This window comes from Stenella coeruleoalba (genome assembly GCF_951394435.1).
Source record: "Stenella coeruleoalba genome assembly, chromosome: 19".
Classification (NCBI taxonomy): domain Eukaryota; kingdom Metazoa; phylum Chordata; class Mammalia; order Artiodactyla; family Delphinidae; genus Stenella; species Stenella coeruleoalba.
The window spans coordinates 8,293,135-8,320,102 of record NC_137165.1 but is presented as its reverse complement, the minus strand read 5'-3'; the positions used below and the strand labels follow the sequence as shown (position 1 = coordinate 8,320,102).

Here is a 26,968-nt window from a genome sequence, read left to right as displayed (position 1 = left end):
GTGCGGCGGGCAACAAGAACGTTGTCCGGGTTTGCTGGCTGTCTTCCCCTGAGAAGGCGAGCGCCACGATTCCACAGAGTCCTCACGGCTGGCACGAGACAGGAGAGGCCCCGCCTTAGCTGCATGTCAGTCCCAGCAGGAGACGATGCTGTGTTCCTGTCCCGACCCACATCGGACCCTGACATAAACCCGCCCAACAGCTGGCTTCCTCTTATGCTTTCCTCCCTTCTGGGGTCCCCTAGGCAGCAGTATCCTGACCTTCATCTCTGAGACGGGCCTGGGTTCTAGAGAGTCTGTGGGAATCGGGGACTCAGGCCGTGAGGCCTCAGCAGGCCCTGGGCAGGAAGGTGAGGCACGGCCTCAGGTGTGAATAAATCCAGGGCGGGGAGGATGTGGAGGGTGGGAAGGGGTGTGGCCTGAGCCAGGTCAGGAAGGTGAGAGGAAAACACAGGGGAAGGAAACCACTGGGCAGAACTACACGCACGCAGGGGGGGATTTGGTTCTTGGCATAAATAGGCCAATGTAAAAAAAAATAAAAACATATGCTGCAGTGACCCCCCGGAACAGCCCGTGGGATGGACGAGGCCTCAGCCTGGCACAGTCTCCAGGCCTGGGGGTGGGGGAGGTGAGGCCTGCCACCCCAGCCCTCTCAGCACCCTGCTGATAGTCACCCAGCAGGACCAGTCCAGGTCTTCCAGCCCCTCTTACTAGGAAGTCACACGTGGTAGACTTCTGGGCATCTACCCAACACCCACCCCCTTCTTCACCAACCGGACACGGGGCAATGTGCCCAGCTGATAACTCACGTTTCTCAACCTCCCTTGCAGAAGGAGTTGGGTGGTGCCTCTGGAAGACCCCTCTTTGCAACCCCCCCTCACTTCTTCCTTCCTGTTAACTGGAATGGGGGCATGACGGCCAGAGCTCCAGCAGCCATCTTAGACCATGAAGTGACTTGAGGACGATGTTTCCTGCTAAGGATGGTGGAGCAGAAAGATGGGAGGAGGCCGGTCCAGAATGTTCGTGGGACCACTGTGTCAACCCTGGACTGCCTTCTTCCAGATTTTTTTTAATGTAAGAGAAAAACAAACCCTCATGAGTTTAAGCTACTGTTATTGTGGGCTGTTATAGGCAGCTGGCTAAGTCCTAACCAACCACAGCCTGTGATTTCTGGAAGAGGTGCCCTCCACGCTTTTCCTCAAACCTCCCCGTGATATTGCGATACGATAAGAAAAATATATGTGGTCTTCATCCCAGTTCCTCAGACAGAGCTCCTAAAGCTTGTTTTCCTGAGGAAAGTGAGTGATGACGAGTGAGAGGAGTGTCTTTTGTTATTCACCACGAGTCCCCTTAAACCAGACCTGAGTTTATGCCAATGAGGTAGCACTTGGTGGGCCCCGAGGTAGCTTCTAGATGGGGGCTGGGTGCCTGAAGGAGCCAACCACGTGATTGCCTTCCCCTCCTCCCTCCAGGAGGAGCTGGAGGCTGAGTCAACCACCAATGGCCAAGAGTTAATTGATCATGCCTCCATAATAGAACCTCCATAAAAACCTCAAGCTATGGGGTTGGGAGGGCTTCTGGGTAGGTGAGTGCATCCATGTGCCATGAGGGTCATGCACCCCAACACCACAGGGACAGACGCCCCTACACTCGTGACCCTTCCGGACCTCGCCCTATGTACTTCTTCATCTGGCTATCCATCTGTATCTTTTATCATATCCTTTACAACAAATCAGTCAGTGGAAGTAAAGTGTTTTCCTGAGCTCTGTGAGCCATTCTAGCAAATTAAAGAACCTGAGGAGGAGGTCATGGGAATCCCCGATTTATAGCTGGACAGTCAGAAGTAAGAGACTTGGTATCTGAAATGGGGGTGGTCTGTGGCACTGAGCCCTCAGCCTGTACGGTCTGCCAGACTCCAGGTAGTTTGGGTCGGAACTGAACTGAATTGCTGGATACCCAGCTGGGGCCTGGAGAGCTGGAGAACCGTTTGGTGGGTGGGGGAACCCCATGCATCTGGTGTCAGAGTGTTCGTTCTGTAACGACGGCACAGAGGCCCACCTACAGCCAATGACGTTTGATGTTCTTTCAAGGGGTGTAAACCTTTCATTCCATAATCACAGATAAAAAGTATAACATGCAAATTCCTTGATCAGTCATGTCCCAGAGAAACATATTGCCCCTGAAGAACATTCAGAATTCACCTGCCACCAGCTAAGAGACAAAACTGACTAATCCAGTCTTATTCCTGCTTTGAAAGGAGGTCAAAGGGTGGGCACCTGCTCAGTGAAAGGACAAAGGGCAGGAGAAGTTGCCCAAGGGGGGAGAGTGCTCACCAGCTGGGACTGCCCAGGGCCTTTCATCACACACAGTCCCCTGCCTATGCCTCTTGGTAGAAACACAGCTTCATGTGAACATGAGAATGTGGTGTTTGGAGTCAAAGAATATGATTTCTGGAATCAAATGGACATGAGTTCAAGTGGTAGAACTCTTGTCAGCTATGTGACTATGGGTCAGCTAAACTGTCTGGCCTTCAGTTTCATCGCCTGAAAGATGCGAATAATAGTAACTCCCCAGGGGGATGTTCTGAGGATAGATGACACTGACCCTTAGCAGTGCTGAATGCACTGTCAGCCCTCAGTGAAGGCAACCAACGCCATCACTGCCATCAACATCCTTATCATCAACATCCTCATCATCATTATCATCAGCATTATCCTCCTCATCTTCATCAACATCAGCAGCAGCAGCAGCAGCATCCTCATCATCAACACCAGCAGCAGCAGCAGCATCAACCTCATCCTCATCATCATTATCATCAGCATCATCCTCCTCATCTTCATCAACATCCTCATCAACATCATCATCATCAACACCAGCAGCAGCAGCAGCATCAACCTCATCATCATCATCAGCAGCATCATCATCCTCATCTTCATCCTCATCCTCATCATCCTCATCAACATCCCCATCATCATTATCATCAGCATCAGCATCCTCATCCTCATCAACATCCTCATTGTCATCAACACCGTCATCCTCATCCTCAGCATCTTCATCATCCTCATCAACATCATTGTCATCAACACCATCATCCTCATCTTCATCAACATCCTCATTGTCATCAACACCGTCATCCTCATCCTCAGCATCTTCATCATCCTCATCAACATCATTGTCATCAACACCATCATCCTCATCTTCATCAACATCATCCTCATCTTCATCAACATCATCATCCTCATCTACATCATCATCCTCATCACATCCTCATCCTCATCCTCCTCATCATATCCTCCTCCTCAGCATCGACATCATCCTCATCACACCCTCCTCCTCAGCATCAACGTCACCATCATCAACAATTGCAGCCCTATTTTTTTAACTTGAAATGTAGTTGGTTTACAATGTGGTGTTAGTTTCAGGTGTACAGCAAAGTGATTTGGATTCTTTTCCATTATAGGTTATTATAAGATACTGAATATAGTTCCACGTGCTACACAGTAGATCCTTGTTGTTTATTTTATAGATAGTAGTTTGTATCTGCTAACTCCAAACTCCTAATTTATCCCTCCCCACCCCCCTCCCCTTTGGTAACCATAAGTTTGTTTTCTATGTCTGTGGGTCCGTTTCTGTTTTGTAAATAAGTTCATTTGTATCATTTTTTTAGATTCCACATTAAGTGATATCATGTGATATTGGTGTTTGTCTGACTTCACTTAGTATGACAATCTCTAGGTGCACTCATGTTGCTGCAAATGGCATTATTTCATTCTTTTTTATAGCTGAGTAATATTCCAGTGTGTGTGTGTGTGTGTGTGTGTGTGTGTGTGTGTGTGTGTGTGTGTGTGTGTGTGTGTATCACATCTTCCTTAGCCATTCATCTGTTGATGGACACTTGGGTTGCTTCCGTGTCTTGGCTACTGTAAATAGAGCTACTATGAACGCAGTCCTACTTTGGCCAAGGAGGCTCAGAGAGCTTATGTAACCTGTCCAAGGTCATCAGCTAGTAAGTGACAAAGCACAGGTCTTTGTTATCCGAAAGCCCGTGTTCCTTCTCTCACATTTGACTTTATAGCTAAAGCAAGAACCATCAAACTTTCCTGGGTCTCGGTTGTCTCACGCACAAGATGGGAGGAATGTTGCTTTTCCCTCTTACTCCACAGGGCTGTGGTCTGGGTGAGATACAATCATGGAGGTTTGGGTGCTTTGAAAACTGCAGAGAGACTCACACATACGATGCTCACTGTCTCCCCTCAGGATGACAGACCCCTCTGCAGACAAGTATTATGGTCTGCACAGCTGTGTGGGCATAGAGTAAATACTCAACAAACATACGGGCTGAACCCAAGAGGGGTGTGGTGGGCAGGACCCGGAAGCACTGACGTGAGGTTTCCTGCCACCCCCAGATGGAGGCAGTAGGCGACCCTACTTGGGGTGGAGTCAGGAAGAAGGGGGAGGCCCTCAGGCTTGATAACCTGCCCGCTTCCTCTGCCACCCAGCCACATCAAAGTGGGATAAACTGTTTCCCTCATCTCCATGGCAACTGACTCCCCAAGGCTCCATGGGTGGAGGGCCCAGCTCCCCAGGTCCCTTGTCATCTTCTCCCTGTGACCTCCATCTATTAAGCGAATACCACCCCAAACCCTACTGTCCCCAGCAACGGGAAATCAATACAGGCCAGCATTCATCCTCACAAACGGCTGAGAGGGAGACATTCATATACGCCCATTTTTACAGATGAGGAAACTGAGGTTCCTATGATGTTAAATGTCTTGCCAGAGGCCCCACAGCCCCAGGATTTGACACGGCGATGGGCTAGTACAAAGTACTGGTAAGCACCAAGTGATTCAGACTCAGCCTCTCCCCAAGAGCTCGTCGCGGGGCCTCCATCCCCGCCCCTCTCCCTTTCTCCTCTTGCCTCTCTCAGCTGGGGTTACTGCAGATGGAGCAACTCAGCAACAAGGCAAAACGATTACCACGTGCCTTTACAAACTCACACCAAAGCACTTCCTAACTAGCCCACTTGAGGGTTATGTAAAAGGAGCTAATTTGGTTTAATTTACTACTTGCTATTCATAAGGGCTCAGGTTCTGTGAAGTTAGAGGTTCACTTGTGGATGTGAGATGAGTAATTTTTGCTCACTATAAAGGATAACTTCAAAGGATTTTTTTCCCCTGTATGATGTTTTATTCCCCCATATGATGTTAACTAATTTTGTATCTAATTCTGCCATCTTTTTGTGGCTTACATGAGAAATTTATTTCAGTTTCTCATATCCTCCTTTAAACCAGCCCTCCCGCCTTGCTGGTCCCCTCAGTAACGAACTGAATGCGTTTTGACACAGGCTCGCTATACATTTGTACGAGTGCTAGGTTTTTTTTTCACTGTTTGAAAATGACTCTCTGACACAAGAAAGAGCTAATGGTTTCCTATTTCGGTTCTGCTTTCCCTGGAAGAGGAGGCGTTCCTGGCATGAACAGCCTGGCCTGAGCGTCCCCCTCCAGGCATTTGCTTCGGTCCCCAGCATACCTAAGCCCTCACATTGTCCCAGGGGCAAGGTCCAGGGGAAGACCCTCAGCAGTGAACGACTAGGGTGCCAGGAGTCCTCCCTGCTCTGAGTCCAAGGACCCTCACTCCATTTCCATCTCCAGTTGCTGCTCTGCCTGGCTCATGTCCCCCAAGCCTAGAACCCCACATCCCTGAGTCCGGGCCTCCCCACAGCCCGCATCCGCCCCTTGGCCCCACATCTGCTCGCTGGGGGCTGCTCGGAGCTGAGTTCCTGCTTAGCTGCCCACAAAAACATCTCAAGGCATAGCGTGCATCCAGCTGAGGGGAGACAGCTGGTTCCACTTGAAACTGGGAAGCGGTCCCCCTGCACGCAGGTGACAGACAGCCCTCCCCCAGGACAACCTCTCCTTTACCCATTTCAAAGTAAACTCATTTAGATCTTTGGTAGAGACTGAAGGTCCTGCCAAGGCATTTGCATTTTAAATCCTTTCTGTCTCATTATAGAAAGGAAGAAAAGCTTTACGTTCTTGTTAAAGGAATTCTGGTCACCAGCAAGAAGCCCAGAAGTGATCTAGATCTGTTTGTTTGGGGGGTGGGTAGCAGGGAGCAAGGGAATGAAAGAGATTAAATTGGTCTGTTCATTTCGGGCGCCTTGGAAAGCTAGGTTGCCTGACTTGTCTATTCACCACGTGCCTCAGTACCTTTCCTAGTCCAACCCCTTCTCCTGAAGGCCTTCCTGATTTCTTAATGCTTCCACCCAAGTCTCTACCAGGAGGTAAGGTCCATGTAATGGGTAGACTTTGGCTACCCTAGCCTATGCCTGTTCAGCTCTTAGAGTCTATAACAACGGACAGCTGACTGGCTGGGGGAAGACAGATCAGCTGATTGGTTAGGCAAACAGATCAGTTGATTGGTTGGCAGACGACAGATCAGCTGATTGGTTGGGCAGACAAATCAGATGATCAGTTGGGGAAGGAAGTCATAAACCTCTCCAAAGGAATTTTCATATAAAGCTTCAGTCCTGCGCTTTCTAGGGTCCCTGAATTATTAGGGAATAAGATTTGGTACTTCTGTCCTGTGTGTATTTAATGCACATGATAAGACTTAGACACTCCCAATACTAAACAGGGTCAGGTGCATACGCAGATTTAAAAGAAAAAAACAAAACAAAACGGGATTACAACATACTTAGTATGGCGGGGCCGGGGGGAGGGGGCTGCCTTTTTTTTTTTTTTTTTTTTTTGCGGTACGCGGGCCTCCCGTTGCGGAGCACAGGCTCTGGACGCTCAGGCTCAGCGGCCATGGCTCACGGGCTCAGCCGCTCCGCAGCATGTGGGATCTTCCCCGACGGGGGCACGAACCCGTGTCGCCTGCACTGGCAGGCGGACTCCCAACCACTGCGCCATCAGGGAAACCCCGGTCCTGCTTTTTTACTCAACACGTTACTCAACATCTTTTCATCTCAGTAACCTTATTTCTATGATCTCATTTTTAATAAGTGAGGCGGATTCCACCAAATGACTTTGCTACGATATATTCAACTATGTACAATATTTAAGTTTTTTGGAATTGGTTATTAAAAAGAATGCAGCAATGAACATCCTTGTAGCTAGGCTCATGTAACCTATTTTTCTTCCATTACTTTTATGGTCTTTTTTTTTTTTTTTAATTTTATGGTCTTGATTTCCACACTGAAACATTTAATCCATCTGAAATTTATTTTTATGTTTGCAATAGAACTCAATTTTTTTTTGAGATAGAATTTTAAACCCCTCCTTTTTTTGGTCTGTCAATTACCTTGATACCATTTATAAAATGACCAATTGTTTACATCACTGATTTGAGGATGCTGCGTTGCATATGATACATTTTTATACATTTAATCTGTTCCTTGCTATTTTATTTAGTTCCATTAATTTTCTATTCTTATACCAACAGTGTACTATTTTAATAACTATAGCCTTACAGTACTTTTAAAGACCTAGTAGAGAACCATCCCTTTCTTACTCTTCCTTAAGCATACATAAGTACCTAATAAATCCTACTGTAGAGCATTTATTCTGTCCAATAGACTTTATTTTGTTAAATTAAAAAAATATTATTGGTATTTTTGACTGCACTTACATTTATTTCCATAATACCTGATGTTATTATAATATTGATTCAACCCAGCAATGTCTCTTAAACTTTTTATCCTTCAGTAAAGTTTGTTTTCTCTATGTAGGTTATTCACGTCTTTATCTTATATTTTTAGTTGCTATTGTAAATTTTTTTTTCCACATTATGTTTTCTTACTGGTTGATGCTATTATAGAAGAAAGCTCTTAGCTACCTGATTACTAGTCTGACAGTGCTTTGGGTTATTCTCTTAGTCTTGACAGAAAAGCAATTGTTTGATCTCTATCTAATTAAAATTTTATCTTCCTGAAAGAGGAAATATTCTTTCTTTCTTTCTTTCTTTTTCATGGGCAAAATACCTACAAGCACGAAGAGGAAGATTATTGACTTAATAATGGAAACGCTGCTAGTTGTTACCTTATTAAGGTTGTTACCTTATTAAGGACCCTTCCATATATTAATAGTTTCCACATATTAGAGGGGCTTTGAATATCAGGAATGGATGTTGAATTTTTTTTTCACTTTTTTTTACCTTAAATATTTTTATTTGGAATGGATGGAAGTTGAATTTTATCAAACATTTCAGAGGCATCTACTGGGATGTTTGTGTGACTTTATTCCTTTGAGCTACTGATGGGATGAATTACTCTACTACGGGACCACCTCTCAGTAAATCATACCTGATTGTGTTTTTCTGGCTCTACAATAGTTCTCTTAGACCTCATTTTCACGTCTGCTATAGCACCTGCAACTTCTCAAGAACTACTTTTCAGCATCCACATATGAAAACTTGGACAGTACCTGGCCCTCGCCCGCACTGGTCGTGGTGCCCATCTACCTGTTCATTCCTGGTACCAGCCACCTTCCCCGGCCAGAACTGAGTCCATTCACACATGCATCCCGCTACGTGTTCCGGGGTAAAGAGAACAAACAAGGGCCTCTTGTCAACATTGTGTGTGGGCTTCTCTGTCTGACCTGGGCAGCCTCAGAGACCCCCCCTGGCTAACCAGAGCAGAGGCACAGGCCAGGAGGCGGGGTCTCCTTGCCCTGAACCCCTGCTCAGCTACCCCTAAGAGTCCCTCCTTGGGTTACTGCCGGTGTTTGCTGCCGTCAGCCATCTGATGCTGATGCAGACACAGAGCACTAGAACCATGAAAAGGGACTCCAGGCTTGTGAAGCAGGCCACGGGCAGAGACGAGCTGCACGATATGAAGTGAGGGGGGTCACAGAAAAGCCGGAAACCTCCTGCCCGCATGGTCCCTGCCCCACGTGCGTGCCACCTCCACACTTACCTGGGGCCTTCAGTTCAGCATCGATGAAGGTGAGCAGCTCCTGGCAGATGCTACAGTAAGGAACGGGCCAGGTCAGGAATCGGTGGTAGGTTTTGGCTGCTTTCAGAAGGAGATCTGAGTCTGGTGGGAAGTGTGGAGTCTGGGATGGAGAGGGAGCGGCAAGCAGAGAGGTCCGGGTCAGAGAAAGCTCACTGATATTCCAGAGCAGACCCTGCTCCTTTCTGGAATGTTCCACAAAGGGCACACTTTTCCTGGCAGCAGTGTGTCCCAGGACGAGGGCAGGCAGAATTGAAAGTTACCCACAGGAAGTGAGTTACAGATGGGCAAGATGGCGCCCAAGGACGTCTCTACTACAGGGGCCTTGTTTTCACCAAACGTAACAATTTACCAAATACACAAGAGGGCCTCTCTGAAAAGCTGTCACCTTGGAGGTCATCCTAAATGGTGCCACTGCTGCCACTCCTTTCGAGGAATGGTCTTCAACGCCTAAACCGCCTTTACTTAAATATCCTCACGAGAGGCCAGTGTTTATTCTTTGAAGTGGACCGACTCAGTGGGAGTCATTTGATGCCGCTGGTCTGGTGAACAGGGGGTGACGGCACTGGGGGAAACTGACCACTGCGGTACAAAAGGAGGTGGACATCCCATGTCTTTCACAGAATCTCTCCTGTGGGTTGTGAAAGGGCTGTGACCGTATCCCCTCCGTGGGTGCCCAGATACTCCAGGCGCGATGGCATCCACGTGGACTTACTGGAGGCCTCTCAAATGGCTCATCTGAAGCCATCAGAGGAGTGACACCCACCTGAAGGGTCACTGGTGGACAGTTTCTCTCTCTGCGTGTTTATCCTCTGAGCTGTGAGGGCTCTGCCCCCTCCATGGAGGCTGTTCTCCCTCTCCTCCCCAACCTCCCCCAGCCTGGCCCAGCCGGAACTTACACAGAGGACAGTGGAGTAGAAGAGCAGAGCCAGGGGGGCAAGGAGGTCATAGGTGCCCTTCTCTTGGACCTGTGAGGGGGACAGGAGGGGGGCAGGCTCATCACAGGTGCACCACCAAGCACTGCTCTCTTCTCTATTTCTTTCTTTTCTTTTTCTTTTTTTTTTTAAGTGAAAAGTAATGTAATCACAAGACAAACATTTAGAAAATAGAAGTAAAAAAAAAACCCCACGATATCCCCCTTCCAAACTCAGCCACAACTAATATTTCAGTGTACTTCTCCTTACACCATTTTTCTCTGCGTAGTTTCCTCTGCAAAGTTGTATATTTTTACTCTTCATGTCTTTTACGTACAATATTATAAATGGATTTCTGCTTTGCTACATCATCTCTAAGACCATATTTCCCCCCCTCCTAGTTATACATTTATCTATTATTTGTATTGTAAGTATGTTTTCCAGTTTGTTGTTGGTCTTGGAATTTTCCGGATTTTTTTAATGTACATAAATTACAAGTGTTAGCTTTTTCCTTTATGGATTTTCACTTTTGCATGCAAGGTTCAAGTAAATATTCATATATGGTTTTTGTTCTTTTCTTGGAAGCTTCATTTTCTTAAATTTAAACCTTTAGTCCACCTAGAGTTCTGTATAATACGAATTTGGAATTTCACTCCATATTTTTGGAAACGTTTAATCAATTTTCCCTAAACCATTTAATAAATTTTAACGATGCAATTTGTTTTGGCGGCTCTGCAGGCTTGCAGGAGCTTAGTTCCCCAACCAGGGACAGAACCCGGGCCCCAGCAGTGAAAGTGCTGAGTCCTAACCACTAGACCACCAGGGAATTCCCCGCAATTTTTTAATATATTAAATTTTGTTTCTACCCTTGGATACTATCCATCATTTTTATTACCTATATAATACTCCCTCTGGTAGAGCTCCATAATTTATTAGCTTTAGACACTTGAGATTATTTTCTTGCATTTTAAGTACCTGTGCAGTGAAAATCTTTGTGTTCACTCCTTTTTCTATAATTTGGATTATTTACCTTGGATAGAGCTCAAGAAGTGGAATGAGTGGATACAAGACTGTAAACATATTTACGATCTTCGAAATGTATCGCCAAGTTGCTTTCCAAAAGAATTTTGCCATTTATCATACTGTGTATGTATGAAAATGCCATCTCACTACACCCTTCCCTGCAGTGGTTATTCTAATGTTTTTGCGAATTTGCTAGGCAAAAGCTGTGTCATTATGGTTTTCATTTACATTTCTTTTACTATAACCGAAGCAACATTTTCCATATTGTTTAAAAGTTCTATTTATTCTTTTGTGAATCATCTCTTTGATAAAGCTCACCCACCACACCACAAACGAGCACGTATAGACACAAGTTAGAATTCTTTGGTTAAAATACTAGCGGTCTCCCAACCCATCTGGAATTCATGGGTGTTGAAGAAGCAGAGAAAGCCCCACCACCTCTGCTGTGCCTGGTGACGGCAGCAGGATCAAATAGAATTTTCCTTCATGGTCCTGAATAGACCACGTGTCCCGTACACTTGCTGCTTGGCCCCTTCTATAAAACCCTCCCCTGTTGCTATACAGTAGTTGTTCCTTTATATTTGGGTTTATAAGGTAAGCACTTCAGAGGTGCTTTAGCTCTTCTGAGTTGGTCTCCTTGTGATCAGCGTATAAAAGCACCAGGTAACTGGTGGCGCCAGAACTGAAACCTTGGGTGTCTTGATAAACCAAGACTTTTTTCTTAGAGGTAAAGGGACAGCTGAGAAAGACGTGCATTTTCCAACTCAGTCATGTATTTAAAAATAAAGATAAAACATCTTTAGGGACTCGTGCCTGTTCTGGAACCCCAGCCCAAATCAAGTTTGTTTTCTTGTTGTTGTTTTTTAATTTCTTTTGGCCACGCGGCATGTGGGAGCTTAGTTCCCTGACCAGCGATTGAACCCGTGCCCCCGGCAGTGGAAGTGCAGAGTCCTGACCACTGGACGGCCTGGGAAGTCCCCCAGATCTGCTTTCAACACGCTCTTCTTCTGAGTCATAAAGGCCTGTTTACTGAACTGTTAGAGGAGGTCTCGGTTTACCTCTCCAATCAGTTTTCTCTTTTGCATCTTTGTTTTCTCTTTGCATCTGCGTCTTTGGGGGGAAAGGAATTCGGGAGCGCGTCCTCCCTCCCTTGTAGTAGACACCTTGACTTACAAGCAATGTCTGTCTTAAAAAGCAGCTTAAACTGGGGACCCTGGCTCACCCAGCACATGTTCATAGCAAAAGGACCACGCCCCTTCCTGAGGCCTTCAATCCACAAACACCATCGAAGCAGAGAACTCAGGCTGCCAGTGCTTCCCCCAAGCCCCCCTGGTGGTCCAGGCACCCCAGAACTGCCATTCTGTGGGGACCTATTTCTCGACTCTATGAGACTGATCCCAGCGCTGCCCTTCAGACCCAGGCCGAGCCCTCACCTCGCGGGTTTTCTGCAGGATCTGCTCCAGGAGGATAAGGAAGTGGCCTGGATCCCTGCTGACCAGCTCCTGCAGGCTCCAGCAGTTGAGACACAGCCCAGCTGCAAAGGGAGGGAGAGGCCAGGGGTCAGTTGTGGGTTGGAGGGAAGTGGCAATTCCTGGGGCTGCACTGGGGCATTCCCTTCTGAAGTAAGAGTCTCAGGAAATTCTGGATCAACACACTCGACCCTATGATGCCCCATCAAGATAATGATAAGTTTCTTCTTCCTGCATAGACAGGAGGCTCGAGAGCCACAGAGAGGGGCTGGGATCTCCCTCAGAAGCCAAGGACTGGCCACAACTCTGCTCCCTGTGCCTCTGGAGAGCACCAGCTTTCCCACATTCTCCGAGATGCAGGGAAGGGGCACAGAAGCAGAGATCGCCACCCCAGGACACAAGGCTGAGTCTGCAACAGCCACGGGACCTCCCGGAACTGCTGGGCAGTGGAGCCCGGGAATCTTGAAAGCTATGAGGAGCACTTTGTCACTCTGTAACTTCCCCAGACTTTCTTATTTTGTCAATCTCTGCTTCCCTGCAGTCAGCATGGGTAAACTCCCCCCAAATTAAAGGGGCAGTCACAGAGGTCTGTGGTCTGTGTGTGTGTGTGTGTGTGTGTGTGTGATGGGGAATGAGAACAGTGGGGGTGGAAGTGGCCCCCTCATGTGCACGAGCTCCTTCTGAGGTGCTGCAGGCCCCAAGCAATGTGTTCATATGGTCACGGGTTTTAGTAAAATTTGCTATAGTCAGATATTTATGTATTCTTTGACTTGATGGCCCCTCAATTCTAGAAGCTTAGTCTCCTTAAAACCTGGGTAGGAGGCCAGAAGGAAGAAAACTGTCATTTAGTGACCACCTACTATGTACCTCTAAGGTGCCAGGCCTTTCACACATCACCTCCATCGAATCTCCCATCCCCCCCTCGGGAAGGTGGTTCCTGCTGTTATTATTCTCATTTTACAGGCAAGGCAGGTGAGTCCTGAGAGGCTAAGGGACTTGCACAAGTTCCTACAGCCAGTGAGAGACAGTTTTAAGTCAGATCCGCTTAATTCCAGTGGCCAAGGAAAGCCTCTGAGGGGAGGTGACATTTGAGTTGAGACCTGAATGAGAAGGAGCCAGCTCTGCGTCGTTCTGAGGGAAGAATTCCAGGCAGCAAGTGCAAAGGTCCTGAGGTAGGAAGGAACCAGTTATGTTCAAGGAGCATGGGTATCTACCTCGTGGGGTAGTTAGGGAGGCAAGTGAGGCGCGGAAAATCTTTTTGAGCATAAGGAGTTACTAAATTAATCTCTAGCCTTGGAGACAACGGCCCCAGCCTGCAGATACCCCTGTTTCTCAGTCCTGGGGATCATGGAACATGGAGGCCTCCTATCCCCTGAAGTTCTGCTGAGATTCTCCTTTGTTCTATGGGGAAGAGGAGGATGGGGCTGTGGAGAAAACGAGATACCAGGAAAACAGGAGAATTCTGGGGAGAACTGTCTAGAGCTACCCAGCTGCTCTTCTGAAATCAGCAGTGTGGCATATTTAAGCTGGTCCAGTGCCTTCTTCAGGGAGCTAAGCTTCTAGCCCACGAGGAGGATGAGGAAGGCTGCCTGGGGGAAAGGAGAAACTGCCACCCACCGGGGGCCACTCTCCATCAGCTGCTGTGCTGAGCACCTGCCCAGGTGAGGTCCGCGGAGTCACACACGCAGGGCTGGAACCAGAACCTGCCAGTTCCGTGCCTGAACCAGTGCTCACCACAGCCCCTGCAGCTCCCCTGGGCCCCAGATGCGCCTCCCCGGCTCCCTGGGACCTACCTGACCAGGAGGTGGAGTGGCGGCTGAGGCTGAGCCCGTGCAAGCAGCGCTCCAGGGCGTGCTGGATGCGGTCCTCCGTGCACGTCGTGGCCCCTGGCTGCATCCTGAGTCATCGCCTGCATGGGGGACAGACGCTGGTCAGCCTGGAGAACCCCGGACTCGAGAAGCACATGGCCTAGCAGGGCAGCTGGCAGAGACAGCGGGCACTCACAGCCGGTGCCGTGAGCCAGCTGCCTCCGGGGCTGGACCGGCTCCTGGGCTCCTGGCGGTGCGGCTCAGAACGGCAGGACGGGGCACGCCTGTGGCCCACCAGCACAGGCTACGGGAAGTGAGGGGTGGCGGGGGGAGTGGAGAGGTGCGGCCCTCCCTCCCTCCCCGCCCCCACCCCCGGCAGGGGTGAGTGGCTGCAACAGCCCAGGGAGTGCCCGTGGCGTGACCAGACCCCCGTGCTGGGCAGGAGGACCTCAAAGGAAAAATCAGGATCACGTGCGGGACTTTCTCTGAATTTCCAGGCCTGTGTGCCCCACCCCTCAGGGATGGCCAGGGAGCCTGGTCACAGAGCTCCCCACCAGTGCGCCGGGGGCTCTGATGCTCGGGCCCGGCAGGGGCTGCCTTCACACATGCCACACCTCCACCCTGCCACATCCTCTGCTTGGGTGCCCAGGCCACAGGCCCCTGGTCCTTTTCTGCCCTCACCTCCACTTCGGCCATTTTTCTTTGCTGTCTCCGAGGCTTAGCAATGTTACCAGTTATTCAAAGACCTTGCTTGGCTTGGTCTTTCAAAGAACCCCCTTCTGGGAATTCCTCTGGGAACTCCCTGGCGGTCCAGTGGTTAGAGGACGCCACGCTCTCGCTGCCGAGGGCCCGGGTTCAATCCCTGACTGGGGAACTGAAATCCCAGAAGCCACGCGGCACAGCCAAAAAAAAAAAAAAAAAAAAAAGAACCCCCTTCTTTCCCCCGTCCTACTGAGGAGAGAGCCGGGGTGTTTAGCTCAGGCTGGAGGGCTGCTGTGGAGGAGATCTAAGAAGGGGTTTTAGCAGCAGGTAGGGAACCATGCCAAGGGCCACATTCTGAAAGCCTCCAGCAGGGCCAGCCCAGCTTCACAGTGATGTGTCAGGGCTCCTGGGTCCCTCAGGAAGCTGTGACAGGTAGTGCAGTGCAGCAAATAATCCTGGCCTCTGGCATCAACAGACTTGGATTCAGATCTCAACTCTGGTATTTGCTAGCCATGCAAATGGGCAGTTTCTTTAAACTTTTCTGAACCTCAGTTGACTGATCTGTAAAATGGGTGTGACGATGGTACTAACCCCCCAGGGCTGTTGGGAAGATTAAATGCCACAGTGGATGTGCTGAGCGAGCTTTCAAGACACGAAAGCTGGGACTTCCCTGGTGGCACAGTAGTTAAGAATCCGCCTGCCAATGCAGGGGACACGGATTCGAGTCCTGGTCCAGGAAGATCCCACATGCCGCGGAGCAGCTAAGCCCATGCGCCACAACTACTGAGCCTGCGCTCTAGAGCCTGTGAGCCGCAACTACTGAAGCCCGTGCGCTTAGAGCCCGTGCTCCGCAACAAGAGAAGCCTCTGCAATCAGAAGCCCGCGCACTGCAACGAAAAGTAGCCCCCGCTCACCGCAACTAGAGAAAGCCCGCGCGCAGCAATGAGGACCCAACGCAGCCAAAAATAAATAAATTAAAAAAAAGAAAAGAAGACACGAAAGGTCTCCTGTTACAGTCTTTGCCACAAGCCCACTTTCCCTTGGGAATTTCACTGCGTTCACCCCGTCCAGGGAGACTCCCATGGCTGGCCGGTCAGGCCAGGTCATAGAAGGAAGTCGAGGAAGCAGTGGTCCAGCTCTGTGGAACAGGGGATGGACCAGGAAACCACAGGCAGAAGCACAGAGCTCAGAGCTGAGCCATGCAAACGACATGCAAAGAGCTAGGAAATCCTACCCCGGACCCAGTAGGCAAAACCTCCTACTTCCCCAGCCAGGGAGGAACCAGGCACCCAGAGAAACAGAAGCCCTTTGTGAGCTGCCCAGCATCACTTCACTTCGGTGATATCCCTGGGATGGCACGGGGGTGGGTACACGGAAAGCAGCACGCATGCGTTCATTCTTCCATGGACTTACTAACTCCTTACTATGTGCCGGGCCCTAACGACAGAGCAGTGAATGAAGCAGGCGTGCCCCGTGGTAGGAGACAGAGACAGGGGACGACCTAACAGACGAAGAAAGAGGTCACGGCAGAGGGGGATATACGCTGAGAAGAAAGTGATGGTGCTGGGAGGGGGCCAAGTGGGGGGCCCCCTCCAGGTTGTTGGGAGGTCAGGAGAGCCTCTCAGAAGGGACCTTTTAGCTGGATGAGGAGGCCAGGAGAGAAGTGAGGGGGAAGAATGTTCCAGAAAGAGGAGGCAGCAGGTGCCAAGGTCTGGGTGCAGGAATGGACCTGCCACGGGCTGAGACCTGGAGCACGGGGCCCAGGACGGACCAGCCCCCCAGGCCACCCACCCTTCTGCGGCTGAGGTGGCAGACTGAGATCAGAAACACTTTCACTGGTGAGTCAGGCCCATGGACCTTGGGTGTTTCCATTAGTGGCACCTGGATGTCCAAAGACGTCCTTGGGCCCTTCTAGGGCAACTTTCGTGGTCACCTTAGGGCCTTTTGTGTGCCAACTCTTTGTGTGCAGTCCAGACAGGGGGTCTGTGGACCCTGAGCCACACCAGGCAGACATCAGGCCCCTCCTCCCCGGGTGTGCCGGTGCCCAGCATGGATGCGTGTCCCTGGGCATGAACACTCAGGATGCGGCCTCGTCCGTCTGCCTGCAGTGGACACCCAAGTGCAAGACACTCTTGAGCTCGGTCCTGTGCAGGCTCAGGGCCGACGGCACCCACTGGAGGAGCTAGAAGACCAGGCACCTTCAAAAGGATGAGTTCGGAGCGTGACTGGCTGGCCCAGATGTCATCAGCAGGCCTTGGTCCCCACAGGTTGATTCATCCCCGATCAGCCCCCGGGGTGGTGCTCAGAGGAGGGGGTGAGACCCAGAGAGCCTAAGGGGCAACCCCGGGTCCGGGCGGGGCTGGGAGAATCAACGCCAGAAAAAATCGACTAGGATATAAAGCAGGACTTCCGAAATCCCAAATGGCAGGGAAGGTGCTCAACGACCCACCTGCTAAAGTGCTAAGAGTCACCGTGAGCTGTCAGGGCCGGGGGCCGGCGACCACGCTGGGGGGCTTGCCGGGAGGTACGGGTCCAGAACTGGTACAGCTGCCCACTCCGCAACCCCCGTCAATACAAGAGGACCGGGAAGAGAGGAGGGCTTGTTGACCATTCCAGGGGGTCCTCCTTTCTCTCCCCAAGGCCAAGGGCAGAGGGACTTAAAAAGAATCCCTTATTCAGACGGGACACCTGCCAGGAGGGGATGCTGCCCTTTTGGTCTCAGCTCACTCTCTATCCAGCCAGCAAACCTACTTCTGGGCTACCTGGGAGCCGTGGGAGGGCTAAGAGGAGCGGAAGGCGCGGCTGGCAGGCTCCCTGCTGGGCAAGGCAAAGATGTGAGCTCCCTGCGGAAGGGTGGAGGTGGCGGTAGATACTTGGATGAAAAGCTAGACTTGAGCTGTTTTGTTGATTCTTCACTGGGAGGGCCCCCAGCCGGGTGAGGGAAACGTAGCAGTAAGAGGCTGAAGGTCGGACCACCTTTGGGGGAAGCTGGAGGGCGCGTGGGCACTCTGTGGCACAGAGAGGTTAAACAACTTGCCTAAGGTCACACAGCTAGGAGGCGGCAACGCAGGGAGTCTGGCTCTGCCTGCCGCTTGGCACAGTCAGATGCAGTTCCTGGGAGACAAATAAAACTAATTCATGTTTCTACCCCAGCGAGTGCAGGCTCGCTCAACAAACATTAATTAGGAGCCCTGCATTCCCAGTTGCCGGGAATCTTGAGCCCGCCATGTCTGTCTATGCCAGCTGTCCACTGCAGCCCTGCCTCCTCCAGAAAGAGGACCAGGGCCCACAGAAGCAACAGTCTAGGCTGGACCAGGCGATGACCATGGTGGCTTGAGGGGCCCAGTCATTGTCTAGCTCAGAGCGAGGGCTGAACCCTGTGAACTAGGTTTAAAGATCCCTCTGCCCCGTCTCTGCTGCGACAGACAAGTTGGCTGTGTCACAAAGCAGGAATGAGTCACCCTGCCCTATTGTGTCGCAGTGCAACTGATACAAAGGCAAGGTGCAAATGCACATCCTCAGACGATGTCGCTCCTGCTGCAGCCCTCTCCTTAGAGCAGCGTCCTGGGGCCGCTGCGAGCAGCCTGTGCGGGCTAAGGGCTGCTCCCCAGCACGCGCCCCAAGGCCCGTGGCCCACGCATCTTCCCTTCTCTGGGCCCCGAGCAACACTCCCATCTCCTGGCCTCAGGGTCCTCTGCCGTTCATTGGAGACGATCAAGACCTTACCCTTGGGCACTGGGCAGAGTTCCCGGTGTGCCCCCGCCTCTCTGGCATCCTGAGGCCATCTAGAGCTTGCCCTGGGTCTTCAGAGAGGCTGGACTTGCCCAAGGCGCTGGGCCGTGGGAGCCGAGGGATGGGAGCCTGGCCGGGGATCCTCAGCTGAGCTGTCCTGGGGGTAAAGCCAGCCCCCCGCGGCTCGCCACCTGGCCCTCTGGCACGCTCATTTCTGTTTGATGAGTCAGTCATCAGCCGCTTCTGTCAGCAGAACCCCCGTGGCTTTGGGGCGGAGATGAATGGGGAAGAGGTGGCACCCCTCCCTCCCCAAGGATGATGCCTTTTCTCAAAGCCTTGGTGGGCAAGGCCTGGTTTCCCCTGGCATCCCCCTCCCAACCCCCGTTGCCACCTTACTAAAAGGAGCTCGAGTTGTGAAATTCCAGCTGCTGCCAGGAATGGGAATGCCCCCCCGCCACAGTGGGGTAGTGTTGAGACATTCCACAACGGGGCCTGCTGCCACCTCCAACTTCCTCCTCTGAGCCAGTAAGGATGAGTCCTTACTGGGGACCCTGAACAGGACAGTGAGTCCTGGAGCTGGAGGGGGAGGGGGTTGGGGGAAGGGGGTGCCCAAGGGCAGAGGGAGACCGCCTCTTCACACGTTGACATGACCTGTGATGCAAGACAGGGGTCATCTCCCCTCCTGGGCAGGGCTAGTCAGAGGGGCGGGGCCTGCCTGGGTCCAGCTTCCTCATGCAGCCCCCCATGCAGCTGGGAAGAAAGCTTCTTTTCTTGGGGGACTTAGTGCAAAACGGCAGAACTGGAGGGTCCACATCTCCTAGGGACGGAAGTATGGGCCAGGGTCTGGCGGCACCCCACAATGCTTCCCTGGTGTTCCGGAATATTCCAGGCCCATGCTTTGAAGAATCAGTCCCACAGGTGGACGTAAGAGAAGCACTAAGGCATGTGGTCCCGTGCTGACCCCGCTCGCCTCAGTCCTGGGTCACTCCTCCCTCTCCCTCTACCTATCGTCCTCCCTTCTCGGTCACCACTCTCCTCCTCGTAAGGCAGAATCTCTTCTACAAACTAATTTTTGTTTTTTTGTTTTTTTTTTTTTTTGCGGTACGCGGGCCTCTCACTGTTGTGGCCTCTCCCATTGCGGAGCACAGGCCCCGGACGCGCAGGCTCAGCGGCCATGTCTCACCGGCCCAGCCGCTCCGCGGCATGTGGGATCTTCCCGGACGGGGGCACGAACCCGTGTCCCCTGCATCGGCAGGCGGACTCTCAACCACTGTGCCACCAGGGAAGCCCCATATATGGCTTTGACTCTTAGAACCACAACAATATTTTACATACCCCAAATGAAATAAATTGACCAGGAAATGGGGAGGCACGGGGGACAAAAATGGGAAACAAACAACAAATTGACCGTACTATAAATGATTAGCATAACCGCACTGAAAGGAATGGGGAACACAGGAACCACCTTGAGTAACTCTGGAAAGTAGTATTTTCACTGGATACTGTAAGGCTAAAGACAAAAAAAACCACATACAAATACTGTGTTCTAGTTACTAAATCTGTTTCTTATAGGGATGTGCGTTAAAAATCCTGCAACTTCTTCATGTGTATGCTAGGACTGAACAAATAAGTAAACAGATCACAGATAATGAGAGCCAGTTTCTCACTGTTGGAGAAAGAAGTTACAGATAAGGAAAAGGGAGAAGTCTAGACTGAACCACCTTATGGTGTTGGACTGGAATTGGAGAAATCAGTATCGACTCATGGTTTTTCATGCATATTCAGATAGATACATACAGAAGTGGAAAAAAGATGTGTGTGAGCTTGGATTAACATGCATACATATATTTTCTAGCTCTGTCTGCGGAGAGAGCCTAGAAACAACGACTTCCCAGTAACGATGAGCACACCTAGTGCCCAGACCCTCGTTTCTAAATACCATTCTCCAATCAAAGGAACCAGGGCTCCTTAGAGAAATGGCTGATTCTAGGACTGGGACAGGAAATACAGAAGTTAAACCTGAAGACCTGGAACATCTTGTAGAGTCAGAAAATAAGTCAGTACTTGAAAAAGGATGGGGAATGTCAAAAAGACATGGGAGCCAGCTTAAAGGAGCTTCCAATGGCCAAAGCCAGGACAATTTGAACAACTAAATAATGAAAGTGTTGGATTATAATTCATAGGATAAAATCAATACCCATGAGTCTACACTAATGTCATAAATAATAAACTAAAAAACATAAATGGAGGGGAAGGGACAGGTCTTCTTTACAAAAGAATTCCAATTAGTAAATGCGGGAGGAATGAGAGAAATACAAAATGACCATTAGACAAACACCACGGCAATAATTATTGCAGGCCAGATCCACCAGTGGATGCTAAAATCTGTGAGTGAAAATCTGAGAGAAAATGAGAGATTTCATGGTCTCGGAGTATTTCCCCCAAGAAACTGATCAATTCCAAAAAAAAAAAAAGAAAACAATAACTTCACAGTGGAGAAATCCAGCACTGCCGTAACTTCATGACCAAACTTAATAGCACCAATAATAAGACATATCAACATCACATATCCCCTGATATGCTGCACTGAAAGGGACATAACATCACTTCTGTGGGATTCTTGCCAAAAATTCCTAACCACGCAATCTAATCATGAGAAATCATTCAAAACTGAATGGAGAGAAATTCTATAAAATAACTCACCGAAGAGTCAAGGTCATAAAAAATAAGGCAAGACTGAGGAACTGTCACGGCCTGGAGGAGACTAAGACGACTCAGAAACTAAATGCAACGTGGGATCCTGGACTGGATTCTGGAACTGAAAGGGGAGGTTAGGGGGACACTGGCTAAAATCTAAATAAGGATTTGTACCAATGATCATTTCCTGGTTTGGATAACTGTACAATGTCATATAAATTGTAACATTAGGGGAAGCTCGGTGAAGGGTATATACCTGGATCTATATAACCCTTCATATAGTTACATAGCCTTATATACCCTTTCTGTATCTTTCCAGGTGGTTATCCAAAGTTTCACTGCCCTTCATGAACTTGATTTAATTGTTATTTAATGAGGAGTCACAGTTCCTAATTACGGGCGGGTGGACCAGCACAGAGCTGGCTGCCTCAAGATCCCTGAACCCCATGTTCCTAACCTGGGGTTGAGAATCTCTGGGGCTTTTAGAGGGCCTCTGAGGGCTTTCTGGAAGAATGCTTGAACCGTATATTCATTTTGATGGCAATCTGGGAAAAGTTAGCAGTTAATACATTCTGGAGTATCTTGACAACACTATGACCTAATGTTACCATAAAATGTTGATGTATCTGCGTCTATCACCAATTTGGTGTCCCCTAAAAGGACAGGGCGTGCCAGGTGTGTTCCTGGGGTCTGCAAGAGCTGAAGGTTGAGCAGAATGAGTTAATAAGTGGGAAAATGTTTAGAATAGCACCTGGTACATAATAAGCACTCAATAAATGCTATCTATTAGCTATCGGGGTGCCTTCTTAATGTATACATTTCAACTCCAGGTGGCTTTGAGGTCAGGCCAAGAAATAAAACACTCCCTGGATGACTCTGATGCATAGTAGCGTTTTCTATTTTACAAATACACTCACACCCAAATCCCCACCACACACATGCTAGACTATACACCAGACTATAAGACTAGGAAAGCACCTTAGAGACCATCTAGTGCAACTCTCCCATTCTACAGATAGGAAAATGGAGGCTCCAAGCAATGAAGGACTTGTTCAGATTAGAAAGTGGCAAATTTCATATGATCCAGCAATCCCTCTCCTGGGCATATATCCAGACAAAACCATAATTTGAAAAGATACATGCACCCAGATGTCCATAGCAGCACTAGTTACAATAGCCAAGACATGGAAACAACCTAAATGTCCATCGATGGATGAATGAATAAAGAAGATGTGTATCTATACAACGGAATTTACTCAGTCATAAACAAGAATGAAGTCATGCTATTTGCAGCAACATGGATGGACCTAGAGATTATCATACTAAGTGAAGTAAGTCAGAAAGAGAAAGACAAATATCATACGATATCACTTATATGTGGAATCTAAACAGATTCACAGGTATAGAGAATAGATTTGTGGCTGCCAAGGGGGAAGGTAGTGGGGGAGGGATGGATTGGGAGTTTGGAATCAACAGATGCAAACTAATATATATGGAATGGACAAGCAACAAGGTCCTACTGTAGAGCACAGGGAACTATATTCCATATCCTGTAATAAGCCATAATAGAAAGGAATATGAAAAAGAATACATATATGCATAACTGAATCACTTTGCTGTACAGCAGAAATCAGCACCACATTGTAAATCAATTATATTTCAATAAAATAAATTTTTTAAAAAGAAAGTGGCAAATCTATAACTAGAATCTCAGTCTAGAACCACAGGACAGTCACGGCACCCTCTGGCTTGGGTGAGAATCAGACACCACTGCCCGGAAGTGAGTGACCTCAGCTCCTCTCCTCAAGATTCAATACTTTTTCAAATTTCTTCCAGAGCTTTTGGGCTGTGTAGGTATTCAACTTCTTCACATGCCAACTTTGTAAATTTAGGTTTTCTGACAGTATCATTCATTTGAGTCAGATTTTTAAAATTCTTAGCGAGAATCTGGATCTAGAATTCCTATATAATTTTTTTAGATATTTATTTATTTTATTTATCTATTTTGGCTGTGCCGGGTCTTAGTTGTGGCACGTGGGATCTTTAGTTGCGGCAATGTGGACTTCTTAGTTGCGGCATGCATGCGGGATCTAGTTCCCCGACCAGGGTTCGAACCCAGGCCCCCTGCATTGGGAGTGCGGAGTCTTACCCACTGGGCCACCAGGGAAGTCCCTAGAATTCCTATATACTTCTTGAAGTTATTTTTTAATCTGTGATTTTAGCCCCTCTCTTAATCTGAACGTTGTGACATTACATCTTCTTTTAAAATACAGATAAAATATTTGTATTTGTGTTAAATATTTTTACGCTGCATTACAATTCCTGAAATGATTATTTTTGAAATTTACAGTAAATGTCATAACTATGATAATAATAGTTTTTTCTGGACAGTGGTTTTAAGTTTCATTTATTTCATTGCTTGCTGTTTTGTACCATGTCATCCCTATTTAAGAGTTCTTTACTTTAATTCATTTCTTGCTCAGCCAGGGTATTTCGAGTAACTCCAAGAACAGTGTGAGGGTGAAGTACTTTCTGAGACTTTACGTGTTGTGTGTTATTCATGGAGGCTCACTATGAATTACGGCTTTGCCAATTATAGATTTGGCATAATTCACCATTTTTCCACCCTCAAAATGTTTATAGAAAGCCAAAATAATCCACTGAAAAATGGCTCTCACAAAGAAGAGAATTAGGTAAGGTGGCTGGATACAAATTAAAATAGAAATTAATATCGTTCAGTCCTACAGACGAAAAACAGAAATGGTGTTGGAAAAAAAAAGACCCACATACATAACAACAAAAAGAATAAAAGAAAAGAAAATAAACTTTTAAAATCTGCAGGATTTTAATGAAATAAAACTTTCGAGGGACACAAAGGAAGGCAGATAAATGGAAATGCACACCCTGTTGGTAGACAGGAAGATTCAATACCATAAAGAATTAATTCAAAATGAATCAGAGACATAAAGAGCTTAACTACAAAACTCAGAAGAAAACAGGAGGAAAGCTTCATCCCATTAGATGTGTCAATGATTTCTTGGAAAAGACACCAAAGCCTAGGCAACAGAAGAAAAAATAGAGAAACTTGACTACATCAAAATTTAAAACTGCATCGAAGGAAACAATCAAGAGAGTGAAAAGGCAACCTACGGAAAGGGAGAAAATATTTGCAGATCATATGTCTGACAAGGACGTAATATCCAGAATATATAAAGAACTCCTACAACTCAACAACAACGAAGAAACCCAATTAAAAAATAGTCAGAGGGCTTCCTTGGTGGCACAGTGGTGGAGAATTTGTCTGCGGGGACATGGGTTCAAGCCCTGGTCTGGGAAGATCCCACATGCCGCGGAGCAACTAAGCCCATGCACCACAACTACTGAGCCTGCGCTCTAGAGCCTGTGAGCCACAACCGCTGAAGCCCACGCACTTAGAGCCCATGCTCCACAACAAGAGGAGCCATTGCAGTGAGAAGCCCGCACACCACAATGAAGAGTAGCCTCGCTCACCGCAACTAGAGAAAGCCTGCTAGCAGCAACAAAGACCCAATGCAGCCAAAAATAAATAAACAAATAAATTTATTTTTTTTAAAAAAAGGTCAAACTGGGACTTCCCTGGTGGTCCAGTGGCTAAGACTCCGCATCCCCGATGCTGGGGGCCCGGGTTTGATCCCTGGTCAGGGAACTAGATCCCGCACACCGCAACTAAAAGACCCTGCATGCCACAACTAAAGACCCCTCATGCCGCAACTAAAGAACCCGTGTGCTGCAACTAGGACCCACTGCAGGCAAATAAAAAAGAAAAATGGTCAAAGGACTTCAATAACCATTTCTCCACAAAGATATTTGGCCAATAAGCACATAAAAAGATGCTTAACAGCTCTAATCATTAGGGAAATGCACATCAAAACCACAGTGAGGTACCACTGCACACACATTAGCATGGCTATTATGAAAAACGAAATAAAACAGAAATAAGTGTTAGTGAGGATGGGAAGAAAATGGAACCCTTGTGCACTGCTGGTGGGAATGTAAAATGGGGCAGCCACTGTGGAAAACAGTATGGTGATTCCTCAGAATATTAAAAACAGAATTACCACAGGATCCAGCAACTCCACTTCTTGGCATATACCCAAAAGAATTGAAAGCAGAGACCCGAACGTATTTTTATACACCCATGTTCACTGCAGCATTCGTAACAGCCAAAACGTAGAAGCAACCCAAGTGTCCACTGACAGATGAATGGATAAACAAAATGTGGTCTATACATACAAGGGGATATTATTCAGCCTTTAAAATGAAAGAAGTCCTGTTACATGCTCCAACGTGGAGGAATCTCGAGGACATTATGCTAAGTGACGTAGCCAGTCACAAAAAGACAAATACTGTATGATTTCACTTCTATGAGGCACCCGAAGTAGTCAGATTCATAGAGACAGAAAGCTGAATGGTGTTGCCAGGTTTTGGTGGAGAAGGGAACGGGGAGTTGTTTAATGGGTACAGAGTCTTAGTTTTACAAGATGAAAAGAGTTCTGTAGGTTAGTTGCATAACAATGTGAAAAACAACACTACTGAACTGTACACTTAAAAACAGTTAAGATGGTAAACTTTATGTCATAGGTATTTTATCTCAATTTTTAAAAAGAGTAAAAAACAAAAGAAGAATTAATCAACATCTGTGTGATATTACATAGGAATGTCAATTCTCTATCAGTTTCAGCCTAGAGAACAGGAGGTAAGGAAAGAGGACAGACTGCTTAATACAGGGTGGCCGGTCCACATCAGGTCCTGGGCTGGGTACTTCCACTTGATTGTCTAGTTTTGCTTTTTTTTAATAGATTTATTTTATTTATTTACTTATTTTTTTTGGCCGCACTGGGCTGGGTATTTTTGACCCTGGGCTGGGTCTTTGTTCCTGTGTGCGGGCTTTCTCTAGTTGCGGCGAGCGGGGGCTACTCTTCGTTGCGGTGTGAGGGGTTCTCATAGCTGTGGCTTCTCTTGTTGCGGAGCACAGGCTCTAGGTGCGCAGGCTCAGTAGTTGTGGCACACGGGCTTAGCTGCTCCGCAGCATGTGGGATCTTCCCAGACCAGGGCTCGAACCCGTGTCCCCTGCATTGGCAGGCAGATTCTCAACCACTGTGCCACTAGGGAAGCCCCTGATTGTCTAATTTCATGATCATAATGACCCCATGACACACTCACAGTTGTGTACAATTCCTGAAGTTCAGGGAGGGTGTGCCATTTATTTGGCCAAATTCCTGTGGTCATAGTTCTTATGGCCTGAGCTGGACGCACATCCTAAGTTGGCCTGACTCCCAAATCCCACGTTCTCACTTACACCATGTTCACAGGAAGTTATCTCTACTGTGTTCTAGACACCCAAAAGGCTGAGTATGTGGTCTTACCTCGGTGTTATCATTTGAGGCTTCCCGGGAAGACATCGTGCACAAAAATTGCCTCAATCCTCACTGTCAGTGATTCAATCTCCCTGGGTTAGGGTGGCTCACTTCCTCTGTCCTAGCTTATTTTTCAAGATATAAGATTCCTGGAGGGACGTTTAACAAACAGGTCTGTGACGGCAGTGACAGTGGCTAGTGGGCAGTGGAACGACTCCAGGGCCAGGAGAGGTAGGACATGTGAAAAGGTGGGTAGTGATGGCGTGGGACGGTAGGG

The 26,968-nt window shown here is 48.3% G+C and overlaps 1 protein-coding gene across 3 annotated transcripts in view; it reads right to left on the bottom strand.

Annotated features, from left to right (window-relative positions):
* PIK3R5 (phosphoinositide-3-kinase regulatory subunit 5) overlaps positions 1-26,968 on the bottom strand; it is a 72,761-nt gene that overhangs the window by 13,584 nt on the left and 32,209 nt on the right. For 2 of the 3 annotated variants that reach the window (XM_079905694.1, XM_079905693.1), the window contains exons 2-5: positions 14,150-14,265; positions 12,321-12,421; positions 9,850-9,918; positions 8,915-9,053 (exon numbers count right to left, since the gene is read on the bottom strand). In XM_079905694.1, the coding sequence (XP_079761820.1) occupies positions 8,915-9,053; positions 9,850-9,918; positions 12,321-12,421; positions 14,150-14,252 (412 nt within the window). In that variant the 5' untranslated portion in view covers positions 14,253-14,265. The remainder of the gene's footprint in view (positions 1-8,914; positions 9,054-9,849; positions 9,919-12,320; positions 12,422-14,149; positions 14,266-26,968) is intronic. The other variant, XM_079905692.1, reaches the window with a different exon arrangement.